The sequence below is a fragment of the Anomaloglossus baeobatrachus genome, chromosome 5, assembly GCF_048569485.1.
Source record: "Anomaloglossus baeobatrachus isolate aAnoBae1 chromosome 5, aAnoBae1.hap1, whole genome shotgun sequence".
In the NCBI taxonomy this organism is placed as follows: Eukaryota; Metazoa; Chordata; class Amphibia; order Anura; family Aromobatidae; genus Anomaloglossus; species Anomaloglossus baeobatrachus.
Genome location: NC_134357.1, coordinates 253314673 through 253337568, shown reverse-complemented (window position 1 = coordinate 253337568; position 22896 = coordinate 253314673). Strand labels below are relative to the sequence as shown.

The following is a 22896-nucleotide window of genomic DNA, read 5'->3' as shown; positions in this document are numbered from 1 at the left end:
CTCTTTTACCTATGAGGCCATAACGTTTAATGAAGGGTCTTATTTGGTTACTAGTGATGAGTGAATAGTAAAATATTCGGTTTGGATTATCCGTATCTAATATCTAGTACTATTCCAGTATTCGTCATGAATAAGGAACCTATGCAAATCAATGGAGAACCCGAGAATTTTTTTTTTTAAGATGCTCAGGTTCCCCATTGACGTGCATTAGCTTCGTTATTCATGATGAATAATGGAATAGTACTAGGTACCATATCCGGTACAAATAATCTGAACTCGAATATCTTACTATTCGAGCATCACTATCTGTTAGTGGTGGGGGATGAAAACCATAGTCAAGGGTGATACAGGGGGAGAGAGGTTCAATCAGTCAGGAGTGATACAGGTAGAAGGAGCTTAGTCAGTCAGGGGTGATACGGGGAGGCAAGGGGCTCAGTCAGTCAGGGGTGACAGGGGGAGAAGGTGCTCAGCCATGGTTGATACAGGAGGACAGAAGCTTAATCAGTCAAGGGTGATACAGGTAGAAGGGGCTATAGGGGTGATATAGGGGAGAGGGGGCTCAGTCAAGGGTGATAGAGGGGGAAAAGGACTTCAGTCAGGGGTTATACAGGGGGAGGTAGGCCCACACAATACAGGGGGAGGTAGGCCCACACAAATCTACTGTGGAGCATCATACTATGTGGTAGGCTTTAGGGGGGAATCATACTGTATGTGAGGGGGAAAAGGACTTCAGTCAGGGGTTATACAGGGGGAGGTAGGCTCAGTCAATCAGGGGTAAAATGGGGAGAGGGGCTCAGTCAGGGGTGATACAAGGAGAGAGGCTCTGTCAGGGGCGATATAGGGGGTGAAGAGGCCCAGTCAGTCAGAGATGATGCAAGGAGAGAGGCTCAGTCAGGGGTGATACAAGGAGAAGAAAGGTCTTAGTCAGGTGTTATATAAATGAATACATATTATATTATTATATTATATAGGGGAGAAGGGGCTCAGTCAGGAATGATATGGAGAAGGGAGCTCAGTCAGTCAGGGGTAATACAGAAGGAGAAAGGGTTCAGGCAAGGGTGATACAGGATTGTCTGCTGCAGATGCTGCTCACTAGTGGTAGGGAACAGACCCTGTTCCATCTTGATAGGTTTTTATGTCACTGCTGCTCCCAGAGTTAGACAACCAGGGAGAGCAGTGAACACATCGTTGAAACACAAGTGTTATATCTATGGAGTGCCAGCAGGTGCAAGTGCCTGGATCAACAGGAGCATCCTTCAAGCCTCTGTGGTCCAGTCCGACCCTGTCACCTAGTGTGTATACAGGTTTGCCTGCTGCTATACCACAGATGCCCTTAGTGTATACAGGTGTAGAATGTATGTGTAGGTGTACTTGCTGCTGCAGTACGGGTGTACCTACTGTCTGCAGGTATATCTGCTGTTATACCAAAAGCTGTATCCAGTTTGCAGGTGTACCTTCTGCTTTATTACAGGATTACCTATCCAGTGTGTACAGGTGTACCTGCTGCTATAGTAAAGGTCTACTCAGTGTGTGATGGTATTCCTGCTGCTATAGTACAGGTGTACCTAGTGTGTGAAGGTGTTCCTCCTGCTATACTAAAGCTGCACCCAGTATGTTCAGCTAAAACTGCTGCTATAGTAAAGATGTAACCAGTGTGTATAGGTGTACCTGCTGCGATGGCACAAATGCTCTTCTTACGCATAGGAGTACTTGCTGCTTTAGTACAGGTGTACCCAGTGTGTGCAAGTTTATCTGCCGCTATAGTATAGGTGTATCCATTGTGTGCAGATGTACTTGCTGCTATAGTAAGGCCTACAGGTATATATGCTGCTATAGAGTATAGGTGTACCCTGTGTGTATAGGTGTACCGGATGCTATAGAGTACAGATATACAGATGTACCCAGTGTGTGTAGCATAATCTCCAATCTGTCCCCAATCCAGTAAGAGAGTGCTGAATTTGGGGTGCTGTCTCGCTGTTTCGGGAGATCAGGGGTATGTCTCAACTTCAACTCCATCTGCATGCTCAGGACATAGATAAAGTTGAATATAATGGTTTAGTAAAGCACTAAGAGACCCTTCACCATTCTGTCTAGATAGAGACTGAAAGTCATCAAGCACCTTCGGATCCTGTGACCTGATAATGTTACATGACCTGAAGGCAGGTAGCCCAGAGACCAATTTAGTAACTCAGGAGCAGTGAGCAGGGATGTGACAGCCAAGTGTGATGCTTGTGTAATGACATAATACTGTGTGACAAGGAATGTGAGGGAATATTTATTGTGCAAGGGGGACTGTGGGGTCATTATACTGTGTAGAAGGGACTGGGAAAGCATTAGCTGCCTGATGAGAATTGTGCTGGACATCTTAATATGTTAGGGACACTGTGGTGGGCATTAAACTGTTTAAGGGGAACTGTGGTGAGCATCATAATGTATGAAAGGGTCTGTGGTGGGCATTATGCTGTGTGAGGGGGACTGTGGGGGCATAATACTGTGTGAGAGGCACTGTGTGGATATCATACTGTAACGGAAATTATGGCGGAATCATACTATGTGATGTTGACTAAGGCACACTATAGTATGTGTGTGGGGTAATGTGGGGTGAATTTTCTGTGGAGGCATCATATTCTGTGAGGGAGAATGTACAGTGAAGTCATCATACTGTGTAAGCAAATCTACTGTGGAGCATCATACTATGTGGTAGGCTTTACGGTGGAATCATACTGTATGTGGGGGGAAAGTACTGTGGGGGCATCATACTGTGTGGGGGAGTGTGCTGTGTGGGCATAATACAATGTCAGGGTGAATAAACTGTGTGGGCATTATACTGTGTGTGGCAGACTGTGTAGACATCATACTGCTCTCTCTCTATCTCTCTCTCTCTCTCTCGAGAGAGAGAGAGAGAGACTGTGTGTGGGGAGTATACTTTGGGGAGCATCATACTATGTGTTAGGGAATGTAGTGTGTTGGGGCATCATACTGTGTGTGAGGGGGCATTGAAGATATCATACTATGCATGAGGAATCTACTGTGGGGGTATAATACTGTGCTGAGTGTGGGGGCACTGTGGGGGACTTGTTATTGGTAACACTCTTTATGGGAACACTAATGGACCTCACGGAGCAATACTTTTGTGTGGGTGCACATAAAATACTGGGTGAGCTTAGGGAAGTGGCTTAGCATAAAATATGAACTGCTGTGGAGCTGTTACGGGGGTCTGTCTGATAATAACCTAAAGGAGTATCAGACAGTCAGGGTCCACCGTGCAAAGACTTTGCTGCAGACTATGGCAGAGTGCAATACCTCTGTTAACTCACAGAAGGATATAATAAGTAAGTAAAGCAATTCCTCCCTTACTTGGAGGGTGTGTGGATTGATCTCTGTTAATAATCACAGAGACAAAGGCAATGTGTGCGAAATGGCACCTACCTAGGTCCGCTCTTCTAGTGGTGCAAAAGAGACGAACAGCAGCGTAAGCCGCACAAAGCTCCTACCTGCGTTCGCTCCACTAGTGTGCGAGGACACGAACCACTAGATATGGCACCTGCCTAGGTCCGCTCTTCTAGTGGTACAAAAGAGACGAACAGCAGCGTAAGCCGCACAAAGCTCCTACCTCTGTTCGCTCCCCCAGTGTGCGAGGATACGAACAACTGCCAGACGCAGTATAAGGAACGTTACCCTAGCGGCAACGTCCACCTACGAGTCGAATCACAAGGCCCAGCCAGACCATGTGCCTCAGGCACCTGCCTATGTCCGCTCCCCTAAGAGGTAAGGATACGGACAGCAGCCGAAGCTGTAAGGTATAAGAACGCTACCCTGCCGGTAGCGCTCACCTAGCATAGACAGAGGAATGCCTAGAGGAACGCGCACAGAGCGTCTACTCTTATGCATGAACCAAGAGGACTGAGCGCCATGCGGCGTGTGTCAGCGTCTTATATAGACTCTGTGCCTCATCCAAGATGGAGGACACCAGAGCCAATCCGCTGCCAGAACGACAGGAGTGACGTCATGCTGGCCTATCACCGAGCAAGGCGTCACAAGCACATGACCAGCGACCAATCGGCATAGAAGGTGTCAGAGACATGTGACCTCGTGTCAGCGATGATGTCACCCGCACATGTGCAATGGCTCCAAGATAGGACTTAGTCTCCGGCGCTCGCACATGTGCAGTGGCAAGAAATCTGGACTTAGTCTCCAGCGCTCGCACATGTGCAGAAGCAAGAAATCTGGACTTAGTCTCCAGCGCTCGCACATGTGCAGAAGCAAGAAATCTGGACTTAGTCTCCAGCACTCGCACATGTGCAGTAGCAAGAAATCTGGACATAGTCTCCAGTGCTCGCAGCAACCGTAACAGGAGCACTATGCACAACACAGTATGGTTGTTCTTTCTTGTTTAAAGTTAGGAGGTATATTAAAGATGTACATGCTTCCATAATATAGGTGAACTGATAAATGTAGTGTGTATAGGTATATCTGCTGCTATACTAAAGGTGTACTTAGTGTTTATACAGTACTTGCGGCTTTTGTACAGGTACTGTATGTCTATTGTAGTAGTGTACTCAGTGTATGTGTAGGTGTACCTTCTGCGATGGTACAAATGTATATACTGTACGGTAGGTGCAACTGCTGCTAGTAAAGGTGTACTTAGTGGGTATAGGTGCCCTTGCTGCTTTAGTATAGGTGTATCCAGCTTGTGTTGGTGCACCTGCTGCTGTGGTACAGGGGTAATAAAAACAACCACTGAACCAGAACTCAATCAGAATAGCACAGATGCAAAATAGTGATGAGCAATCATCCATAAGGCGAGTGGTTCCTTAGTATTATAGATGCACATGGATAAGGCTTGTATAAAGTATGAGGTGCCGGTCACACAGATAGGTAATCACCTTATATCTGCCTCATCTGTCTGCATCTATCTAATGCTAAGGAACCACTACACACCATAAATAATGATGCTATCTGCGCCTTTTATCGTGGGGTCCTGTTGCATCCTGCAGTGCAGTAAATTAGTATTGTGACCAGTTATAGGTATTGTGGGTTTTTTTCTGTGATGTTTTGTTGAGAGATATGACATAATTTCAGTGAATTTGTTTACTATTAGTACAGATGTGCCTCCCATAGTACAGGTATACCCGTGTATATACTGTATGGGTAACTGCGGCTATAGTAAAGGTGTACTTAGTGTGTATAGGTCTAACCACTGCTTTAGTACAGCTGTATTCAGTTTCTATAGGTTTACCTGCTGCTATAATACAGTTTGGATGTACACTGGAGATCAAAATTATAAAGCAATGTATAATCACTTGATTTTTTTCAGAAATTAGACATTGATCAACATTTGAAGGTTTTTTAAGGGGTACACCATGCCACTGGAACAGTGTTTTACAAAAGATCCAAAGTTTACCAACATTAAACCTTTATTTTGCCCAAAATGTAACGATCGTAATTAGAGCACAGAATTGACTGTAGCACAGAGAAAGATTATAACTAAGTTTTATGAAGGTAATGTGGCACCCCTGAGGCTTCAGTCGTCACAGGGTACTGCACCTCACCAGAGGTGCAGTATTCATCTTGGATACAAGAGAGGTCATCGCCAGTAAAACCACCACAAATCACCACAACACACACAGTTAGTTGCCATCTCATTGAGACTGAGCTGGGGCAGAGACATTGGAGGGTGGCCATCACTAATGTAGTGGACCCTCTGCTCACTAGTCCAGGAACCCGGGGGGGAGGAGCGAGACACAAAGGAGCAAGGTGACACACACACACACTTACAAGCAGTCTAGTCCAGGACAGGAAACAAGTGAGACGCAGGAGAACACGGTTGCTGAATGGAGAGCTGATAGCTCCCTCAGGACCAGCGCCCACCTCAGGGTGCAGAGCCCTAGGTTGGTGGGCACTTCAAGTCTCGCCAGCAGAATCCGCCAGGCAGAGGATTTCAAGTCTTCTGGCCCACACACAGATTCCGGGGCAAAGCAGGATATAGAGCCAGGAGTCGTGACTATAGGGCGGCTCCATCTACGAACTCGCGCTGCCTGCTATACGGAACGGGGAACAGAACAACTCCCAGTACTTGGGTCCCAGCATAGTTTCAAGCCGCGGAAACTCACACAACACGGCGCAGGGAGGAAGGGCTCACTGAAAGAAACACCGGTTTTGACCTCCGAACTATCCGGGGTCGGCTGGAGCTCATGACAGTGGAGTCCAGCAGTGAAAAGGCGGTGCCATTTCAGTGAGTAAAGAACTTGAACTGCAACCGCTGTGTCGTCCAATCCTTCCCGCACCCCGCGCTCCATCATTAGAGTGGACTACTACTCCCCACATCCTCCCTGGGGTCTAGCTCCACCTGTGGAAAGCTGAAATACTCAAGCTGCGCCACCATCTGCCCTAGAAGAGAGAGAGAAAACCTCCCACAGCGGCGGCTAATACCTGGCCGCATACCACAGGTGGCGTCACGAATAACTACTATCCCCATCTCTCCATCTTTAATTGACACCGACGGGGTCACGGAACCGGGCCAGGCTGCTGTGACATCCCAAAACCGGCCCGGTGTCGGGCAGCCCCTCCCCCACAGACCCCGCGGGCACGTAAGTAACAACAGTCACCAATCAGTAGAAAGTGTACAGGCCTTTGCTTTGAATGACTTCAGCACATCTGTGGCCACAAGAGATCATTAGTCTCTCAAATTACTCTGGTGAGATTTTGGCCTACTCTCCTTCCAGTCTCTTCCACAGTTCTTTGACTCTTGTGGGTTTCTTGGCCAAACATTTGTCACCAAGGATTTTCCAGAGATTTTTTATTGGCTTTAGATCAGGACTCTGGGCTGGCCATGTCATTGTTTCAATGTTTTCTGTTTGAAGGAACTGCTTTACCCATTGTGCGGTGTGACAGGGGGCATTATTCTGCATGAAATTTGCTGACCGATTGAGTGATGAACGCAAATAAGGAACCACGTGTTCTTGAAGAAGGTTCTGATACACACTTGCATTCACTCTGCCATGTAGCTGTCTAAGAAGTCCAACTCCTGCTGCAAAAAACAATCCCCAAACCATGACACTTCCTCCATCACCTTTCTTAACAGACTTTAGATTCAGTCTTTCCCCAGTTTGTCCACAAACATAATGTTTCCCATCAGGCCCAAATAAATTAAACTTGCTTTCATCAGTAAAATGAACTGTTGACTACTTCTCTCCTGTCCACACAACATGCTCCTCATCATAGAGGACTCTAGCCTTTTGATTTTTTCTGCTAATGAGAGGTTTGGTCACTGCAATGGGCTTTCAGTCCAAATGCTCTTAAAAGTCGTTACACTGTATGACAAGACAGATCCTTATCCTGTTCAGTGCTGAACTGGCGAGTGGCGAACAATTCCAGCTGCAGTGTTGAAACGATTACCCATGGAGATTCTCCGCATTATCCTGTCCTCTCTTGTATTTGTCTTTCGAGGGCAACCAGCCTTCTTGAGGGACTTGAAAGAGTTTGTGATGTTGTAAAGATGCAATATTCTTGAAATCACAGACCTGAAACAATAAATGTCTCTAGCTATGGCTGATAGGGTCACCCCATGGGCCTTCATCTGCAAAACCTGCTGCCGGAGGCTTTCAGTCACTTTGGAACAGCACACCATTTTTGCAAAGTCAATGCAAACTGGAAAGTTCGTGGACTTTCCGCTCTCTGTGTGATATTATGTATAACACACGGAGAACACGTACGTGCCATGAACACGGCACATGGGAAGCAAACCACCCCTTTAATACGTCCGTGAAAAAATGGTTTGTTTTTTTCACGTGCGTGTAAAGGGGACCTTAAATAGGGTTTGTCAGATAATTAAGGAAATGAGCACCAGATACCAGATTAGCACCAATAACTTGTAGGTATCTGAAAGTGTTCTCTAATTTTGATCAGTGCTTTTTTTTTCCATTTATCTCATTTACATTTGTATTATGAGCTTTTGAATAAATTCTATTCACAAAATAAGCTTAAAATACTGCGAGTTTACTCATGTTAGGATATAATCAAATAGGACGACACAATGACCACAACATTTAGGATATTGTGTGTTGCTCTCTAATTTTGATCTCCAGTGTATATAGTGGGACTTATATTGGCTTGACACACATACAATATTTCTGAATCTTGCCTGTTCCAAGTTAGCATAATGCAAAGAGCTTACCTTGAAGATTCGGATTTTTCTTTCCCAGGAGATGTTGGATCTTGGCTTTCCTTTGTTTCAGATTTGGTAGCTTCACCTTCAGAAGATTTATTTCGAGATTTCAAGCGGCCCTGTCATATAGTGATATGAATAATGCTTAGCGATTTCTAAGTACTAGACCAGTTGTAAAGATATTGTTCCTACTTAAGAATAAAAAACAAACCATAAAAACATTAAAGGGAGACAATGACTGTGCTTATTTTCTGGAGTATTTTTACACCCACCTCGTTGTTTTTCATGCTTAACGTGTGCACATACCCTTAGCCACAATTAAGGCCAAGTGGAACACCAGTCGTAATAATGCGTGTAAAAAACATGGAGTTAAAAAACACAAAACCAAACTAAAAAAGCTCCCAATAAATGTTAAACATTATGAACATGTCAAAACGATTTGCTATGCATGCAGTATGTTCCATTTTTTTTTTAACTTCTTTTAACTGACTCATGATTCAAAATCAAGAAAGAAGTGACCAGACCAATCTTCAGGGGTTTCGGGAAAAACACAGTCAATATTTTCTTGAAGTGTCTTCTGCTTCAAATTCTTCGGGAGGTATCCCAGTGTCTATAAGATGCCATGTGCACATAAGGAGTACATTTGTGTACGGCATCAAACACATATCCTAACTATGCAACTTTTGTGCAGTGCGTGGCACATGACCATTGAGGAAGGATTCTCCAGTCGTGCTGTATGTGTGTTACCCACCAATACCATCTGTAAATAATACACGAACTGCATGTGACTTGGTTTAAAATTGGCCACAGCAGCCTTTATTACCTATTATTTACATACTAACACAAGGGGGCGCCGTCCAACGGGCGACCCCAACAAATAACAATAGGTAACACAGTAACCAATACAGTAAATATACAACCCTGAGTAGGCCCAGTCCAGGAACCACTTCTCACCCCAGTATCCCTGGCCGCAACACACCGACCCAGAGATGAGGTATTAATCACCTACGGATTAACCCCCCAACTTTGCAGAACCCCGTGCCTGCAACATCCCGGAACCTGGAGCCACCATACCAAGATGGTGTCTCTCTGTCCAGTTACCATTGCCTTCAACCGCCTCTGGACCAGACCTACCCCCCGCTGCTGTGACAAAGAAACAACCCAGACCAAATTCCCCTCGGCATTAAACACAAGGGAGGTTGGGCGGGGATCGTTCCATATCCGGAAGTCAAGAGAGAGGGGGTAAGTCAAAGTCCTTTACTTACACCCCTCAACTGTCCCACCTCTTCCTCCAGGGAACTCCTCCTACCCACCAATCCCTTTACTCTGCCTTATAAACAAACCATTCCTGTTTCCATTAACCCCATCACTCCTTCCCTTCCCTCTAGTCATGTCGCCCCTCCACCCTATGGGTTCCATGGCTTTCTTGACCATTGAGGAAGGATTCTCCAGTCGTGCTGTATGTGTGTTACCCACCAATACCATCTGTAAATAATACACGAACTGCATGTGACTTGGTTTAAAATTGGCCACAGCAGCCTTTATTACCTATTATTTACATACTAACACAAGGGGGCGCCGTCCAACGGGCGACCCCAACAAATAACAATAGGTAACACAGTAACCAATACAGTAAATATACAACCCTGAGTAGGCCCAGTCCAGGAACCACTTCTCACCCCAGTATCCCTGGCCGCAACACACCGACCCAGAGATGAGGTATTAATCACCTACGGATTAACCCCCCAACTTTGCAGAACCCCGTGCCTGCAACATCCCGGAACCTGGAGCCACCATACCAAGATGGTGTCTCTCTGTCCAGTTACCATTGCCTTCAACCGCCTCTGGACCAGACCTACCCCCCGCCACAGGACAGGGCACGTGACTCCTTACGTGGCCTGGACCCGCCACACACCAAAAGCTTGTACCACACCTCCACGCAATCCCAGCGTCCACAAAACAGCACCAAGCACGTGAAGATGCACCCCCATCGCATCCCCAAAACCACCAGTTCAGCGCCACCAACTTTTGGCGCCGCCCCCCCAATAAGGCTCGATTGATACTGCCTATCGCACGAGCCACACGCCATTCCAACCTGGTCACACTATCAAAACTACCCCACGATTAAGCTCAGGTATGTCTTACACAATGCAACAACCAACTATTTTTTTTTTTTTTTTATTAAAACATTCATAAATAACTTCTCAAGATACCAAATCGCTGCCTCCAATTTACTGGACCAGTACCATCGACCCGTCCAGACCCAACTGGCAACATTCAGGCGAGCCTCAGACCGTCGAGGCCCCGAGAACCAACGAATGCCCAAATATCCAAATGAGGCACACCCTCACCACAAAAACCCAGGGGTTATAAACCCACAGATAACACCAACCTGTTACGCCAACCCATTCCACTCCCAAAAGACTCAAATGCCCCCATTGCCTTAACCCGATAACAACTGAGGCCAAACATAACACCGAAACAAGAGGACTCCCACCTCCCAATACTTCTCACAACCCCTTTTCTGAGCCCACCGAGGGGCCTCCGTGGCAGCCCAATCCAGAAGGAATACGACCCATAGTATTCCGGGGGCCCACCCCCGCCACCTGCAATCAAGTCTGCAGCACTGCCACAAAATGGTACCTTAAGAAACGCGACACAATAATGAGCCTGGGCGCCCTCACAACATAATTCCGCACCCGGGACCGCGTATAACAACACCAACCTTCACCACCCGCCTAATCTAATTCGGTGAGCGACAAAGCCGGCGCTCAACCCACTACACCACCTCGGACACATCCTCCAACATCCAACCTCCGCTCTTGACCGTAGATGGGCTGACCAACCCCACAATCTCAAAGCCCCCCAAAAGGCTAACACAAACCGTTTTGGACAAGGGAAACAAAAACCCGCTCGTGCTCAGATGAACATAGCCGCCACAAACCACTCACCAAACGCTGCCACAAAACAACGGAGACGGACCCTTGTATCCCGCTCCCTCACACCCTTACGACCAAACCCTTCAAGGCCTGCCGCGCCCTAAGATCCTGCGAAAACATCTCTCCACATCTAATCCTTAACAAGACAGCCACAGCCGCCACCCTCTGCTCCACTGCGGACGCCGGCCTAGCAGCCTGAAAACCGTTACTCACCACTGCCAACGCCACCATCAAATACTCCACCGGGCCTTCCTCACACATTGTCCCAAACGTTATCCGCGCCACCCATACTTCTGAATATCAGCCCCAAATAACCTCAGTCACTGGGCACCGAGCCGCTCCCCAACACAGCCACACCAGACTCCACAAGCCCTCCGGACACACCGTGCCCACCTCGTCTGCTACCCGGCCTCAACTCCCGAGACCTGCAGAACTGGAAGGAAACACAGCAGCTGCTATTCCCTTGGCGAACCCCAGTACTGGTTGCGCCACGCATAACATTTTTTTTTTTTTTTTAAAACACATCCAATTGAGAAACCAACTGTCGCAAGTACGCCACCCTTGGCCCCAGGATTAGCAAACCAACTATTAATCGAATTCTCCACCAACTGATAGCCAGAATGACAGCACACCTTCCTCTTGGAAAAAACTGCCAACCTCCACCACCCGACCACTACCACCGATTGGAAGCGCTACCCCACAATGCCCAACCAGAAAACAACTGGACCCGCTGCCTCCGAGTACCGCAGCTACGTTCCATCAGGTAGCACCTTACCCAGCCACAATCCGCGGCCACTAAATCGCCGTAAGAAAAAACCTCCTACACCATCAGATCATCATTGATCTCCCTCGTGACCACACACAAAGGATCCGATGGCTGCACCCTTGGCGCAGCCATCGCCAGCCGTCCAGCAGACACGCACCCCAGCGGCGTAACTCTGCACCCGTGGTTCGACCGCCCCTGCAAAGACTGCACCGCCTGAAACCGCACCGTCTTAGCTGACCTAACTGCCTCTATCGCAGCCCATAGGACCACACCATTACCCACGAATCCTACCCCTCTGACCATAACATCAAACTTTATCCCCACAAACCGTATCACTGGCGTTGGACCCTCAGTCTTCGCCTGCGCCAACAGGCCCAAAAGAGTATCCACCACCATCTGTAATAAAACAATCAACCTCAACGAATCATCAACCCGCCAACCCGATGTAAAGAGAATCAACCTATAATGAATAAGAGGTGTAAGCTGGAACACACCACGCACAAACCACTCCACCAAGAAATAACCGCCTCCAAAGGAACATAAAATGGGACAACAACCCATTAGCACCCACCGATCAACATAATAATAACTCCCCTCCCCACCGCAGCACCAGAACTGCTAGCTAGCAGGGTGGACCAGTAACAACCTAAATGCCGCCTCCAAATTCGCCTTTGCCATCAATGCTCCCCGGCTCACCGCCTTTACCAAATCCCACCCTCTGTCAAACGACACATAATAAACCGCCGACAATTCTGGAGCCAAGCAGGCATACACCGATGACTCCTCCAGATAAGATACGTTTTGAACAAGCCGAAATATATACATCTATATACGGCTCATTTCCGGCACTACCCCCCAACAGAGAAACCCAATCGTGACAAGGAGGGCCCCGAATGGCCCACCCATCCTGCCCAACACCACTTCCTGACCCCTCTTTCCACTGACAACCACCAGGTGTCCCCTAGCCCAGCGCAAACTTCCAATAAGGAGGCAAAGATCCACCAATATAAATAGAATGACGCAGAATTACTATGTTCCTTACCACAACCCAACACTTATGCTTAAGACAACCGTCCGCGCCAAATCTGCACCACCCATCCTTCTATTCCCCCCAAAAAACCCTCATCGTCCGTGTCGCCGGGGTTCCAAGCCCCGAACAGCCAACTACCCCCCAAAAAGGGGGGGGGGGGCTGACTAGGAGCCGCCATCCACTGCAGCCATAAGGATGTGCCCGTATGATCCTACCGCATACTGGCACGCAACACCTTCCCTTGCTGAAATTACTCGGCGTACTGAAGCCAGACTAAACCGCCATATGACCTAACAAGCCACCCCAAATGGATCCATATAACCGAACCATGCCGAACCAATTACCCAATTCCTTCCCCCCGATACCCTTGCCAAAAAACGCAAATGCCCGCATCACGTTGCAAATGTACGAGGGTGAGCCTCCACCGGCGCTCCCCTCCCTCTACTTATCCTTCCTGGAATCACTTGGCTTAACCTAATCCAGGTGAAACTGTTCCCGGGGGAGCAGCGAAACTATTGCTACACGTTCCCCATTCAAATCTTATCCCTCACATCCTCCAGCAAGTGAGCCCCCCCAGCGGGCCTTTGAAGCACCCATACCTCTCACACTTGGCCACTGTCAGCCAGACGCACCACCTCATCCCCCTCTTCGTTCCTCACCACTCACTCTGTCACAGCCCTTGCCGCCTATGCCCGAAAATGCTCCCCTGCCGCCTCATGCGCCCTCACTCTGCCTGCCGCACCTGCGCCTACTAACCACCGATCCCATCCTTGCCGCCGGCGGTGCATGCGCACTCTCCACAACCGTATACACCACTTCAGTAAACCCCATACCTGGTCAAAACACCAACCCACTCGGCGCTGCCGTGTCCGCAGCCGCCCCCCCCCAGCCCTGCCAAATCCACGGCCGTCTCACCCGACCGCGACCCGGCATATCCTGGAATAAAAATCACGCCATCCGGACGTCTGATTCATCCGTCGCTGCTTCCTCCTCCTCCTCGCTGGAGCCGACCGCCTCTGGCTCATGTAATGCAGACGCCGCCGAAGCGCTGCCACCACCACGGCCGTCCTCCTGGTACGCCGCGTGGGCACCATCCTCCAAGCTCCATCTTCTGTCCCGCGGCGACAACCCCGGAAACCGTCCCGTCCTACGGGCTGCCACCGCGGGCCTTATCTTCTGGCCTGACCCCCCCTTGCTACCTGCAAGGACAGGGGGTACCTGTGGCCCGACCCGCTGCCAGCAGACTCCCATCCAGAGCCGCCAGCCTCCTGCCCTCCTGGGCCCAGAAGGCATCCGTCCGCCGGGCCCTCCCCCCCTTGGGGGAGACCGCCGCTGCCGGGAGCTGCACGCCTGCTCTGGGTGACCAGGCGGGGACCGCAGGGCCCCCGCCGTCACCCCCACGTACCGACGCCTCCCGGGCATCCGTCGCACCATGCTCGCCTGCCCTGGTGCCGGACCCCTTGCTGGCTGCAGCCCCCCGCCCCCCCCCCTCCACCCGCGGGGGGGGGGGGGGGGTAACGCTGGCCTCCGTCCTCGCCGGGCGCTCTCCTGGCCAGGAGCCGCCGCATCCAGCCCTCCTGGGCCCCATGAAAGCCTCTGTCCGCTGGGCCCTCCCCCTCCTGGGGGAGACCGCCGCGGCCGGGAGCTGCAACCTGATCTGGGTGACCAAGCAGGAACTGCAGGGCCCCTGCCGTCACCCCCACTCACCGACGCTTCTTGGGCACCCGTCGCCCCAGGCCCGCCTGCCCTGGTGCCGGACCCACCACTGGCTGCAGCTCCGCGGCCCCCCCCCCCGCCTTCCGCGAGGGGTAAAGCTGGCCTCTGTCACCGCCGGGCGCTCTCCCCGTCCGGGAGCTGCCGCATCCAGCAATCCAGGCCGCGGCTCGGACCGGAAGTAGGCCGCAGCCAAGCCACGCCCCCCTCCCGGCTGCCGCGGCCCGGACGGAGATTCCTCCCGCGGCCGGAGCAGCAGCTGAGTACTGCCCTGCCCACGTCCTACCGCGGAGGGTCCCCGAAGGGGCTCTCGCATCTCCTCCTCGCTCCCCCCGCACACGGCAAGTACCTGAGATATGAGGGAGGGGGGACGCCGCCCGCAGCTGACAGGGGAGCGAGGGGAAAGTGCCAACGGGTTAACCCCCAGCAGCCAAGACGTGGGACCGCGCTGCCAGGGGCCCGTGCACTGCCATGATGAATCCGCTGCTCCCGGGTAGCAGCCATCCTGTCGCACGTCCGGATCGTTCCATATCCGGAAGTCTGGTGATGTGAGGGGCTGGGGAACCTCCATCATGACGTCCTTGTACAGATCTTTGTGTCCTTCTAAATACTCCCACTCCTCCATGGAGAAATAGAAGGTGACGTCCTGACACCTTATAGGAACCTCTCCAGTCAGATCGTTCCATATCCGGAAGTCAAGAGAGAGGGGGTAAGTCAAAGTCCTTTACTTACACCCCTCAACTGTCCCACCTCTTCCTCCAGGGAACTCCTCCTACCCACCAATCCCTTTACTCTGCCTTATAAACAAACCATTCCTGTTTCCATTAACCCCATCACTCCTTCCCTTCCCTCTAGTCATGTCGCCCCTCCACCCTATGGGTTCCATGGCTTTCTTTCTATGGTGCACACTACTTGATAAATAGCGCACAACTATTCAGTTATATTGGTCTGGAACCAACCATGCTAGAGACCTGCTGCATGTTACCTATTGATCTAATGCCAAAAGAGAAGGCACATCTCAATGAAACCATAGCAGCACTCTTGTCTTGCTTGCATTTACATGCAAACCACTGTGCAAACAAAGCTGGGGATTTGTCTAAAGTATGCTGGCAGGGCTTGCTGACTCACTATATACTGTTCTTGTACAAGTATCTTAGTTGGGTGTTGCCTGACTGTATGCTGCGGGGGGAGCGGATCTTGGACGGGGCCCTGATCCAGAGTTGGGCCCATAAGACTTTAGTCAAGCCACTGTCTGACATTGGTGTTTTTCTCTCTTTTCCAGTGCCAATCTTCTATGCTTTATTCATGCCCCACACATACGTCTGACATGCTTCCCCTCCCTTGAAAGTTAACTTAAAGTGGAACTGTTGTTTTATTTTTTTCATAAATGAATAGTACACATGAAAATAAGCTATCTTATCAGATAAATCTGCTTCTTTCTCTGCCAGAATTGATCAGACATTATCAAAATTCTCAATTTTGAGGGCAAATCTGGATTCAGTGAAGAATTTCTTACTGATGAGACTCCAGGTAGCTAGAAGAGGGAGAAGGGGCAGAGCTATGGCTCTAACTCCTCCCTCTTCCTCCAGCTCCTCCCTCTGCCTCCAGCTCCTCCCTCTGCCTCCAGCTCCTTCCTCTGTCTCCAGCTCCTCCCTCTTCCTCCAGCTCCTCCCTCTGCCTCCAGCTCCTCCCTCTGCCTCCAGCTCCTCCCTCTGCCTCCAGCTCCTTCCTCTGTCTCCAGCTCCTTCCTCTGCCTCCAGCTCCTCCCTCTGGCTCCAGCTCCTCCCTCTGTTTCTAGCTTTTCCTTCTGCCTCTAGCTCCTCCCTCCTCCTGTCATTATAGAATCTCATCAGTAACAGCTGCCATCTCCTATCTCAGTAATGGGAAAGTCTTCACTGAATACATATTTTACCTCAGAACTGAGAATTTTGATAGTAACTGATCAATTTTGGCAGAGAAAAAAAACAGATTTGTCTCCTCAGATACATTACAAAGTGGCTTATTTTCATGTGTACTATTGATTTATGAAATAAAAACTAAAATAATGGTTACACTTTCGATGCTGAGTCTTAAGCCCGCTTTACACACTACAATATATCTTACGATGTGTCGGCGGGGTCACGTCGTAAGTGACGCACATCCGGCATCGTAAGGTACATTGTAGTGTGTAACAGCTACGTTGGATTGCGAATGAACGGTAAAAAGTTCATCGCACGCACGTCGTTCATTTCCTCATGAATTGAACGTCAGGTTGTTCATCGTACCCGGGGTAGCACACATCACAGTGTGTGACACCCCGGGAACGATGAACAGATCTTACCTGCGTCCGCGGCTCCCGGCCAGCAATGCGGAAGGAAGAAGGGGGGCGGGATGTTTACGTTCCGCTCATTTCCGCCCCTCCGCTTCTATTGTCTGGCTGCCGCGTGACGTCGATGTGACGCCGAACGTCCTTCCCACTCCAGGAAGTGGACGTTCTCCACCCACATCAAGGTCATATGGACGGGTAAGTACGTGTGACGGGGGTTAATCGTTTGTGCGGCACATTCAACAAAATTGAACGTGCCGCACATACGATGGGGCGGTTACGATCGCATACGATATCGTATGCAGAATCGTAACATGTAAAGCAGGCTTTAGTTTGATGAATGAGCATCCCAGCATCAATCACACGCATCCTATTGGGGTGTTTTCAGAAGCAACCGCGAGATTTGCCAAACCCTCCAAAAGTCTCGAAGAGTTGGCAAGCATGATCAGTGAGGAGTTCGGAAGAGATATTGAACATGAATGATTCACAGACGGTTTCAATTTATAAGAACCAGAATACTAATAGGATCTGAAATCTGCTGTTAATCAGCTGTCCTAGGAAATTTGTTAGCCCATCTGAAAGTTACTGTTATAATCACGGTGCTTTTTTCTCTGCAATTCACTGAAATCTCCTTGTTTTTACGATATTATTTAAAAAATGCTATGAATCTGATGTAACCCTTAAGGCCCAGTCACACACAATGACTTACAAGCGATCCTGACAATGATTCCACCTGATAAGGATTGCTGGTAAGTCGCTGGTGAGATGTCACACAGTCAGATCTTACCAGCGATGCAGGCACAATACAGGTCGCAGGTGAGATGTCACACAGTGAGATCTTACCAGCGATGCAGGAACAATACAGGTCGCAGGTGAGATGTCACACAGTCAGATCTTACCAGCGATGCAGGCACAATACAGGTCACAGGTGAGATGTCACACAGTCAGATCTTACCAGCGATGCAGGAACAATACAGGTCGCTGGTGAGATGTCACACAGTCAGATCTTACCAGCGATGCAGGAACAATACAGGTTGCAGTAGCGACCTGTATAACGATCTCAGCAGTTACTGGGACCCTGTCACACAGTGTCAAGCACAGCGATGTGTCCTGCCCAGCAGGACATCGCCTTTGAAGAATATGGTCCGGACCATTTGGCAATGACTAACTATCTCACAGCAGGGACCTGATCACTGGTAGATGCATACCTCCCAACCGTCCCGGATACAGCGGGACATTCACGCTTTACGTTGTTTGTCCCGTTGCCACGGGCAGGACGGCCGGCTCCCGGGCTCCGCCCACCCACTCTCTCTCCGCCTCCCTGCTTTTCCCTCCTACCTCCCAGTAAGACGTGGCATAACACAGTCAGAGAGGAGCGCTGCTGCTGGTACAGTAACATCTCCTCCCCGGCGCTGATTTCCCAACCCTCCCCCCCCCCCCCCTCACCCCCGGCCGGAGCCTGTCTGTGCGGTCGGCCGGCCGCCTGTCTGTGAGGGCGGCCCGCCGCCTCATTGTGCGGGCTGCCGGCCGCTTCTCTGTGCGGGCGGCCGGCCGCTTCTCTGTGCGTGCGGCCGGCCGCCTCTCTGTTCCGGCGGTCGGCCGTCTGTTCCCCCAGGCAGAGCATCTCACCCTCTCTCTCCCCCTCCCCATTCCCACAGGCAGAGCATCGCACCCTCTCTCTCCCCCGGCCCCTCCCCATTCCCCCAGGCAGAGCATCGCACCCTCTCTCTCCCCCTCCCCATTCCCCCATGCAGAGCATCGCACCCTCTCTCTCCCCCTCCCCATTCCCCCATGCAGAGCATCGCACCCTCTCTCTCCCCCTCCCCATTCCCACAGGCAGAGCATCGCACCCTCTCTCTCCCCCGGCCCCTCCCCATTCCCCCAGGCAGAGCATCGCACCCTCTCTCTCCCCCTCCCCATTCCCCCATGCAGAGCATCGCACCCTCTCTCTCCCCCTCCCCATTCCCCCATGCAGAGCATCGCACCCTCTCTCTCCCCCTCCCCATTCCCCCATGCAGAGCATCGCACCCTCTCTCTCCCCCTCCCCATTCCCCCAGGCAGAGCATCGCACCCTCTCTCTCCCCCTCCCCATTCCCCCATGCAGAGCATCGCACCCTCTCTCTCCCCCTCCCCATTCCCACAGGCAGAGCATCGCACCCTCTGTCTCCCCCGGCCCCTCCCCATTCCCCCAGGCAGAGCATCGCACCCTCTCTCTCCCCCTCCCCATTCCCCCATGCAGAGCATCGCACCCTCTCTCTCCCCCTCCCCATTCCCCCATGCAGAGCATCGCACCCTCTCTCTCCCCCTCCCCATTCCCCCATGCAGAGCATCGCACCCTCTCTCTCCCCCTCCCCATTCCCCCAGGCAGAGCATCTCACCCTCTCTCTCCCCCTCCCCATTCCCACAGGCAGAGCATCGCACCCTCTCTCTCCCCCGGCCCCTCCCCATTCCCCCAGGCAGAGCATCGCACCCTCTCTCTCCCCCTCCCCATTCCCCCATGCAGAGCATCGCACCCTCTCTCTCCCCCTCCCCATTCCCCCATGCAGAGCATCGCACCCTCTCTCTCCCCCTCCCCATTCCCCCATGCAGAGCATCGCACCCTCTCTCTCCCCCTCCCCATTCCCCCAGGCAGAGCATCGCACCCTCTCTCTCCCCCTCCCCATTCCCCCAGGCAGAGCATCGCACCCTCTCTCTCCCCCGGCCCCTCCCCATTCCCCCAGGCAGAGCATCGCACCCTCTCTCTCCCCCTCCCCATTCCCCCATGCAGAGCATCGCACCCTCTCTCTCCCCCTCCCCATTCCCCCATGCAGAGCATCGCACCCTCTCTCTCCCCCCTCCCCATTCCCCCATGCAGAGCATCGCACCCTCTCTCTCCCCCTCCCCATTCCCACAGGCAGAGCATCGCACCCTCTCTCTCCCCCGGCCCCTCCCCATTCCCCCAGGCAGAGCATCGCACCCTCTCTCTCCCCCTCCCCATTCCCCCATGCAGAGCATCGCACCCTCTCTCTCCCCCTCCCCATTCCCCCATGCAGAGCATCGCACCCTCTCTCTCCCCCTCCCCATTCCCCCATGCAGAGCATCGCACCCTCTCTCTCCCCCTCCCCATTCCCCCATGCAGAGCATCGCACCCTCTCTCTCCCCCTCCCCATTCCCCCAGGCAGAGCATCGCACCCTCTCTCTCCCCCTCCCCATTCCCCCAGGCAGAGCATCGCACCCTCTCTCTCCCCCGGCCCCTCCCCATTCCCCCAGGCAGAGCATCGCACCCTCTCTCTCCCCCTCCCCATTCCCCCAGGCAGAGCATCGCACCCTCTCTCTCCCCCGGCCCCTCCCCATTCCCCCAGGCAGAGCATCGCACCCTCTCTCTCCCCCTCCCCATTCCCCCAGGCAGAGCATCGCACCCTCTATCTCCCCCTCCCCATTCCCCCAGGCAGAGCATCGTACCCTCTCTCTCCCCCTCCCCATTCCCCCAGGCAGAGCATCGCACCCTCTCTCTCCCCCTCCCCATTCCCCCAGGCAGAGCATCGCACCCTCTCTCTCCCCCTCCCCATTCCCCCAGGCAGAGCATCGCACCCTCTCTCTCCCCCGGCCCCTCCCCATTCCCCCAGGCAGAGCATCGCACCCTCTCTCTCCCCCTCCCCATTCCCCCAGGCAGAGCATCGCACCCTCTCTCTCCCCCTCCCCATTCCCCCATGCAGAGCATCGCACCCTCTCTCTCCCCCTCCCCATTCCCCCAGGCAGAGCATCACACCCTCTCTCTCTCCCCCCTTCCCCCAGGCAGAGCATCGCACCCTCTCTCTCTCCCCCCTTCCCCCAGGCAGAGCATCGCACCCTCTCTCTCCCCCTCCCCATTCCCCCAGGCAGAGCATCGCACCCTCTCTCTCCCCCGGCCCCTCCCCATTCCCCCAGGCAGAGCATCGCACCCTCTCTCTCCCCCTCCCCATTCCCCCAGGCAGAGCATCGCACCCTCTCTCTCCCCCTCCCCATTCCCCCAGGCAGAGCATCGCACCCTCTCTCTCCCCCTCCCCATTCCCCCAGGCAGAGCATCGCACCCTCTCTCTCCCCCTCCCCATTCCCCCAGGCAGAGCATCGCACCCTCTCTCTCCCCCGGCCCCTCCCCATTCCCCCAGGCAGAGCATCGCACCCTCTCTCTCCCCCTCCCCATTCCCCCAGGCAGAGCATCGCACCCTCTCTCTCCCCCTCCCCATTCCCCCATGCAGAGCATCGCACCCTCTCTCTCCCCCTCCCCATTCCCCCATGCAGAGCATCGCACCCTCTCTCTCCCCCTCCCCATTCCCCCAGGCAGAGCATCTCACCCTCTCTCTCCCCCTCCCCATTCCCACAGGCAGAGCATCGCACCCTCTCTCTCCCCCGGCCCCTCCCCATTCCCCCAGGCAGAGCATCGCACCCTCTCTCTCCCCCTCCCCATTCCCCCATGCAGAGCATCGCACCCTCTCTCTCCCCCTCCCCATTCCCCCAGGCAGAGCATCGCACCCTCTCTCTCCCCCTCCCCATTCCCCCAGGCAGAGCATCGCACCCTCTCTCTCCCCCTCCCCATTCCCCCAGGCAGAGCATCGCACCCTCTCTCTCTCCCCCCCTTCCCACAGGCAGAGCATCGCACCCTCTCTCTCTCCCCCCTTCCCCCAGGCAGAGCATCGCACCCTCTCTCTCCCCCTCCCCATTCCCCCAGGCAGAGCATCGCACCCTCTCTCCCCTACCAATAGGCAGAGCATTTCAAGTAGTGCTGCACACTATTGCACCCAGAGACGTTGACCTACAATCCCTTTTTATTTCCCTTGAAGCTCACACATACCTCCCAACCGTCCCGGATACAGCGGGACTTTCACGCTTTATGTTGTTTGTCCCGTTGCCACGGGCGGGACGGCCGGCTCCCGGGCTCCGCCCACCCACTCTCTCTGCCTCCCTGCTTTTCCCTCCTACCATCCCAGTAGACGTGGCAAAACAGAGAGGAGCGCTGCCTGTGCTGCTGCTGGTACAGTAAAATCTCCCCAGCGCTGATTTCCCTCCCTCCCCCCCCCCTCACCCCCGGCCGGAGCCTGTCTGTGCGGTCGGCCGGCGGCCTGTCTGTGCGGTCGGCCGGCGGCCTGTCTGTGCGGTCGGCCGGCGGCCTGTCTGTGCGGTCGGCCGGCGGCCTGTCTGTGCGGGCGGCCGGCGGCCTGTCTGTGCGGGCGGCCGGCGGCCTGTCTGTGCGGGCGGCCGGCCGCCTGTCTGTGAGGGCGGCCCGCCGCCTCATTGTGCGGGCGGGCGGCCGCATCTCTGTGCGTGCGGCCGGCCGCCTCTCTGTTCCGGCGGACGGCCGCCTGTCTGTGCGTGCAGCCGGCCGCTTCTCTGTGCGGTCGGCCGGCGGCCTGTCTGTGCGGTCGGCCGGCGGCCTGTCTGTGCGGTCGGCCGGCGGCCTGTCTGTGCGGGCGGCCGGCGGCCTGTCTGTGAGGGCGGCCCGCCGCCTCATTGTGCGGGCGGGCGGCCGCATCTCTGTGCGTGCGGCCGGCCGCCTCTCTGTTCCGGCGGACGGCCGCCTGTCTGTGCGTGCAGCCGGCCGCTTCTCTGTGCGGTCGGCCGGCGGCCTGTCTGTGCGGTCGGCCGGCGGCCTGTCTGTGCGGTCGGCCGGCGGCCTGTCTGTGCGGTCGGCCGGCGGCCTGTCTGTGCGGGCGGCCGGCGGCCTGTCTGTGAGGGCGGCCCGCCGCCTCATTGTGCGGGCGGGCGGCCGCATCTCTGTGCGTGCGGCCGGCCGCCTCTCTGTTCCGGCGGACGGCCGCCTGTCTGTGCGTGCAGCCGGCCGCTTCTCTGTGCGGTCGGCCGGCGGCCTGTCTGTGCGGTCGGCCGGCGGCCTGTCTGTGCGGTCGGCCGGCGGCCTGTCTGTGCGGGCGGCCGGCGGCCTGTCTGTGAGGGCGGCCCGCCGCCTCATTGTGCGGGCGGGCGGCCGCATCTCTGTGCGTGCGGCCGGCCGCCTCTCTGTTC

At 53.6% G+C, this 22896-nt stretch overlaps 1 protein-coding gene across 1 annotated transcript in view; it reads right to left on the bottom strand.

Annotated features, from left to right (window-relative positions):
- Window positions 1-22896, bottom strand: part of TNKS1BP1 (tankyrase 1 binding protein 1) — a 128196-nt gene that overhangs the window by 9105 nt on the left and 96195 nt on the right. The window contains exon 9 of the mRNA XM_075349353.1: window positions 8177-8286. Within this exon, the coding sequence (XP_075205468.1) occupies window positions 8177-8286 (110 nt within the window). The remainder of the gene's footprint in view (window positions 1-8176; window positions 8287-22896) is intronic.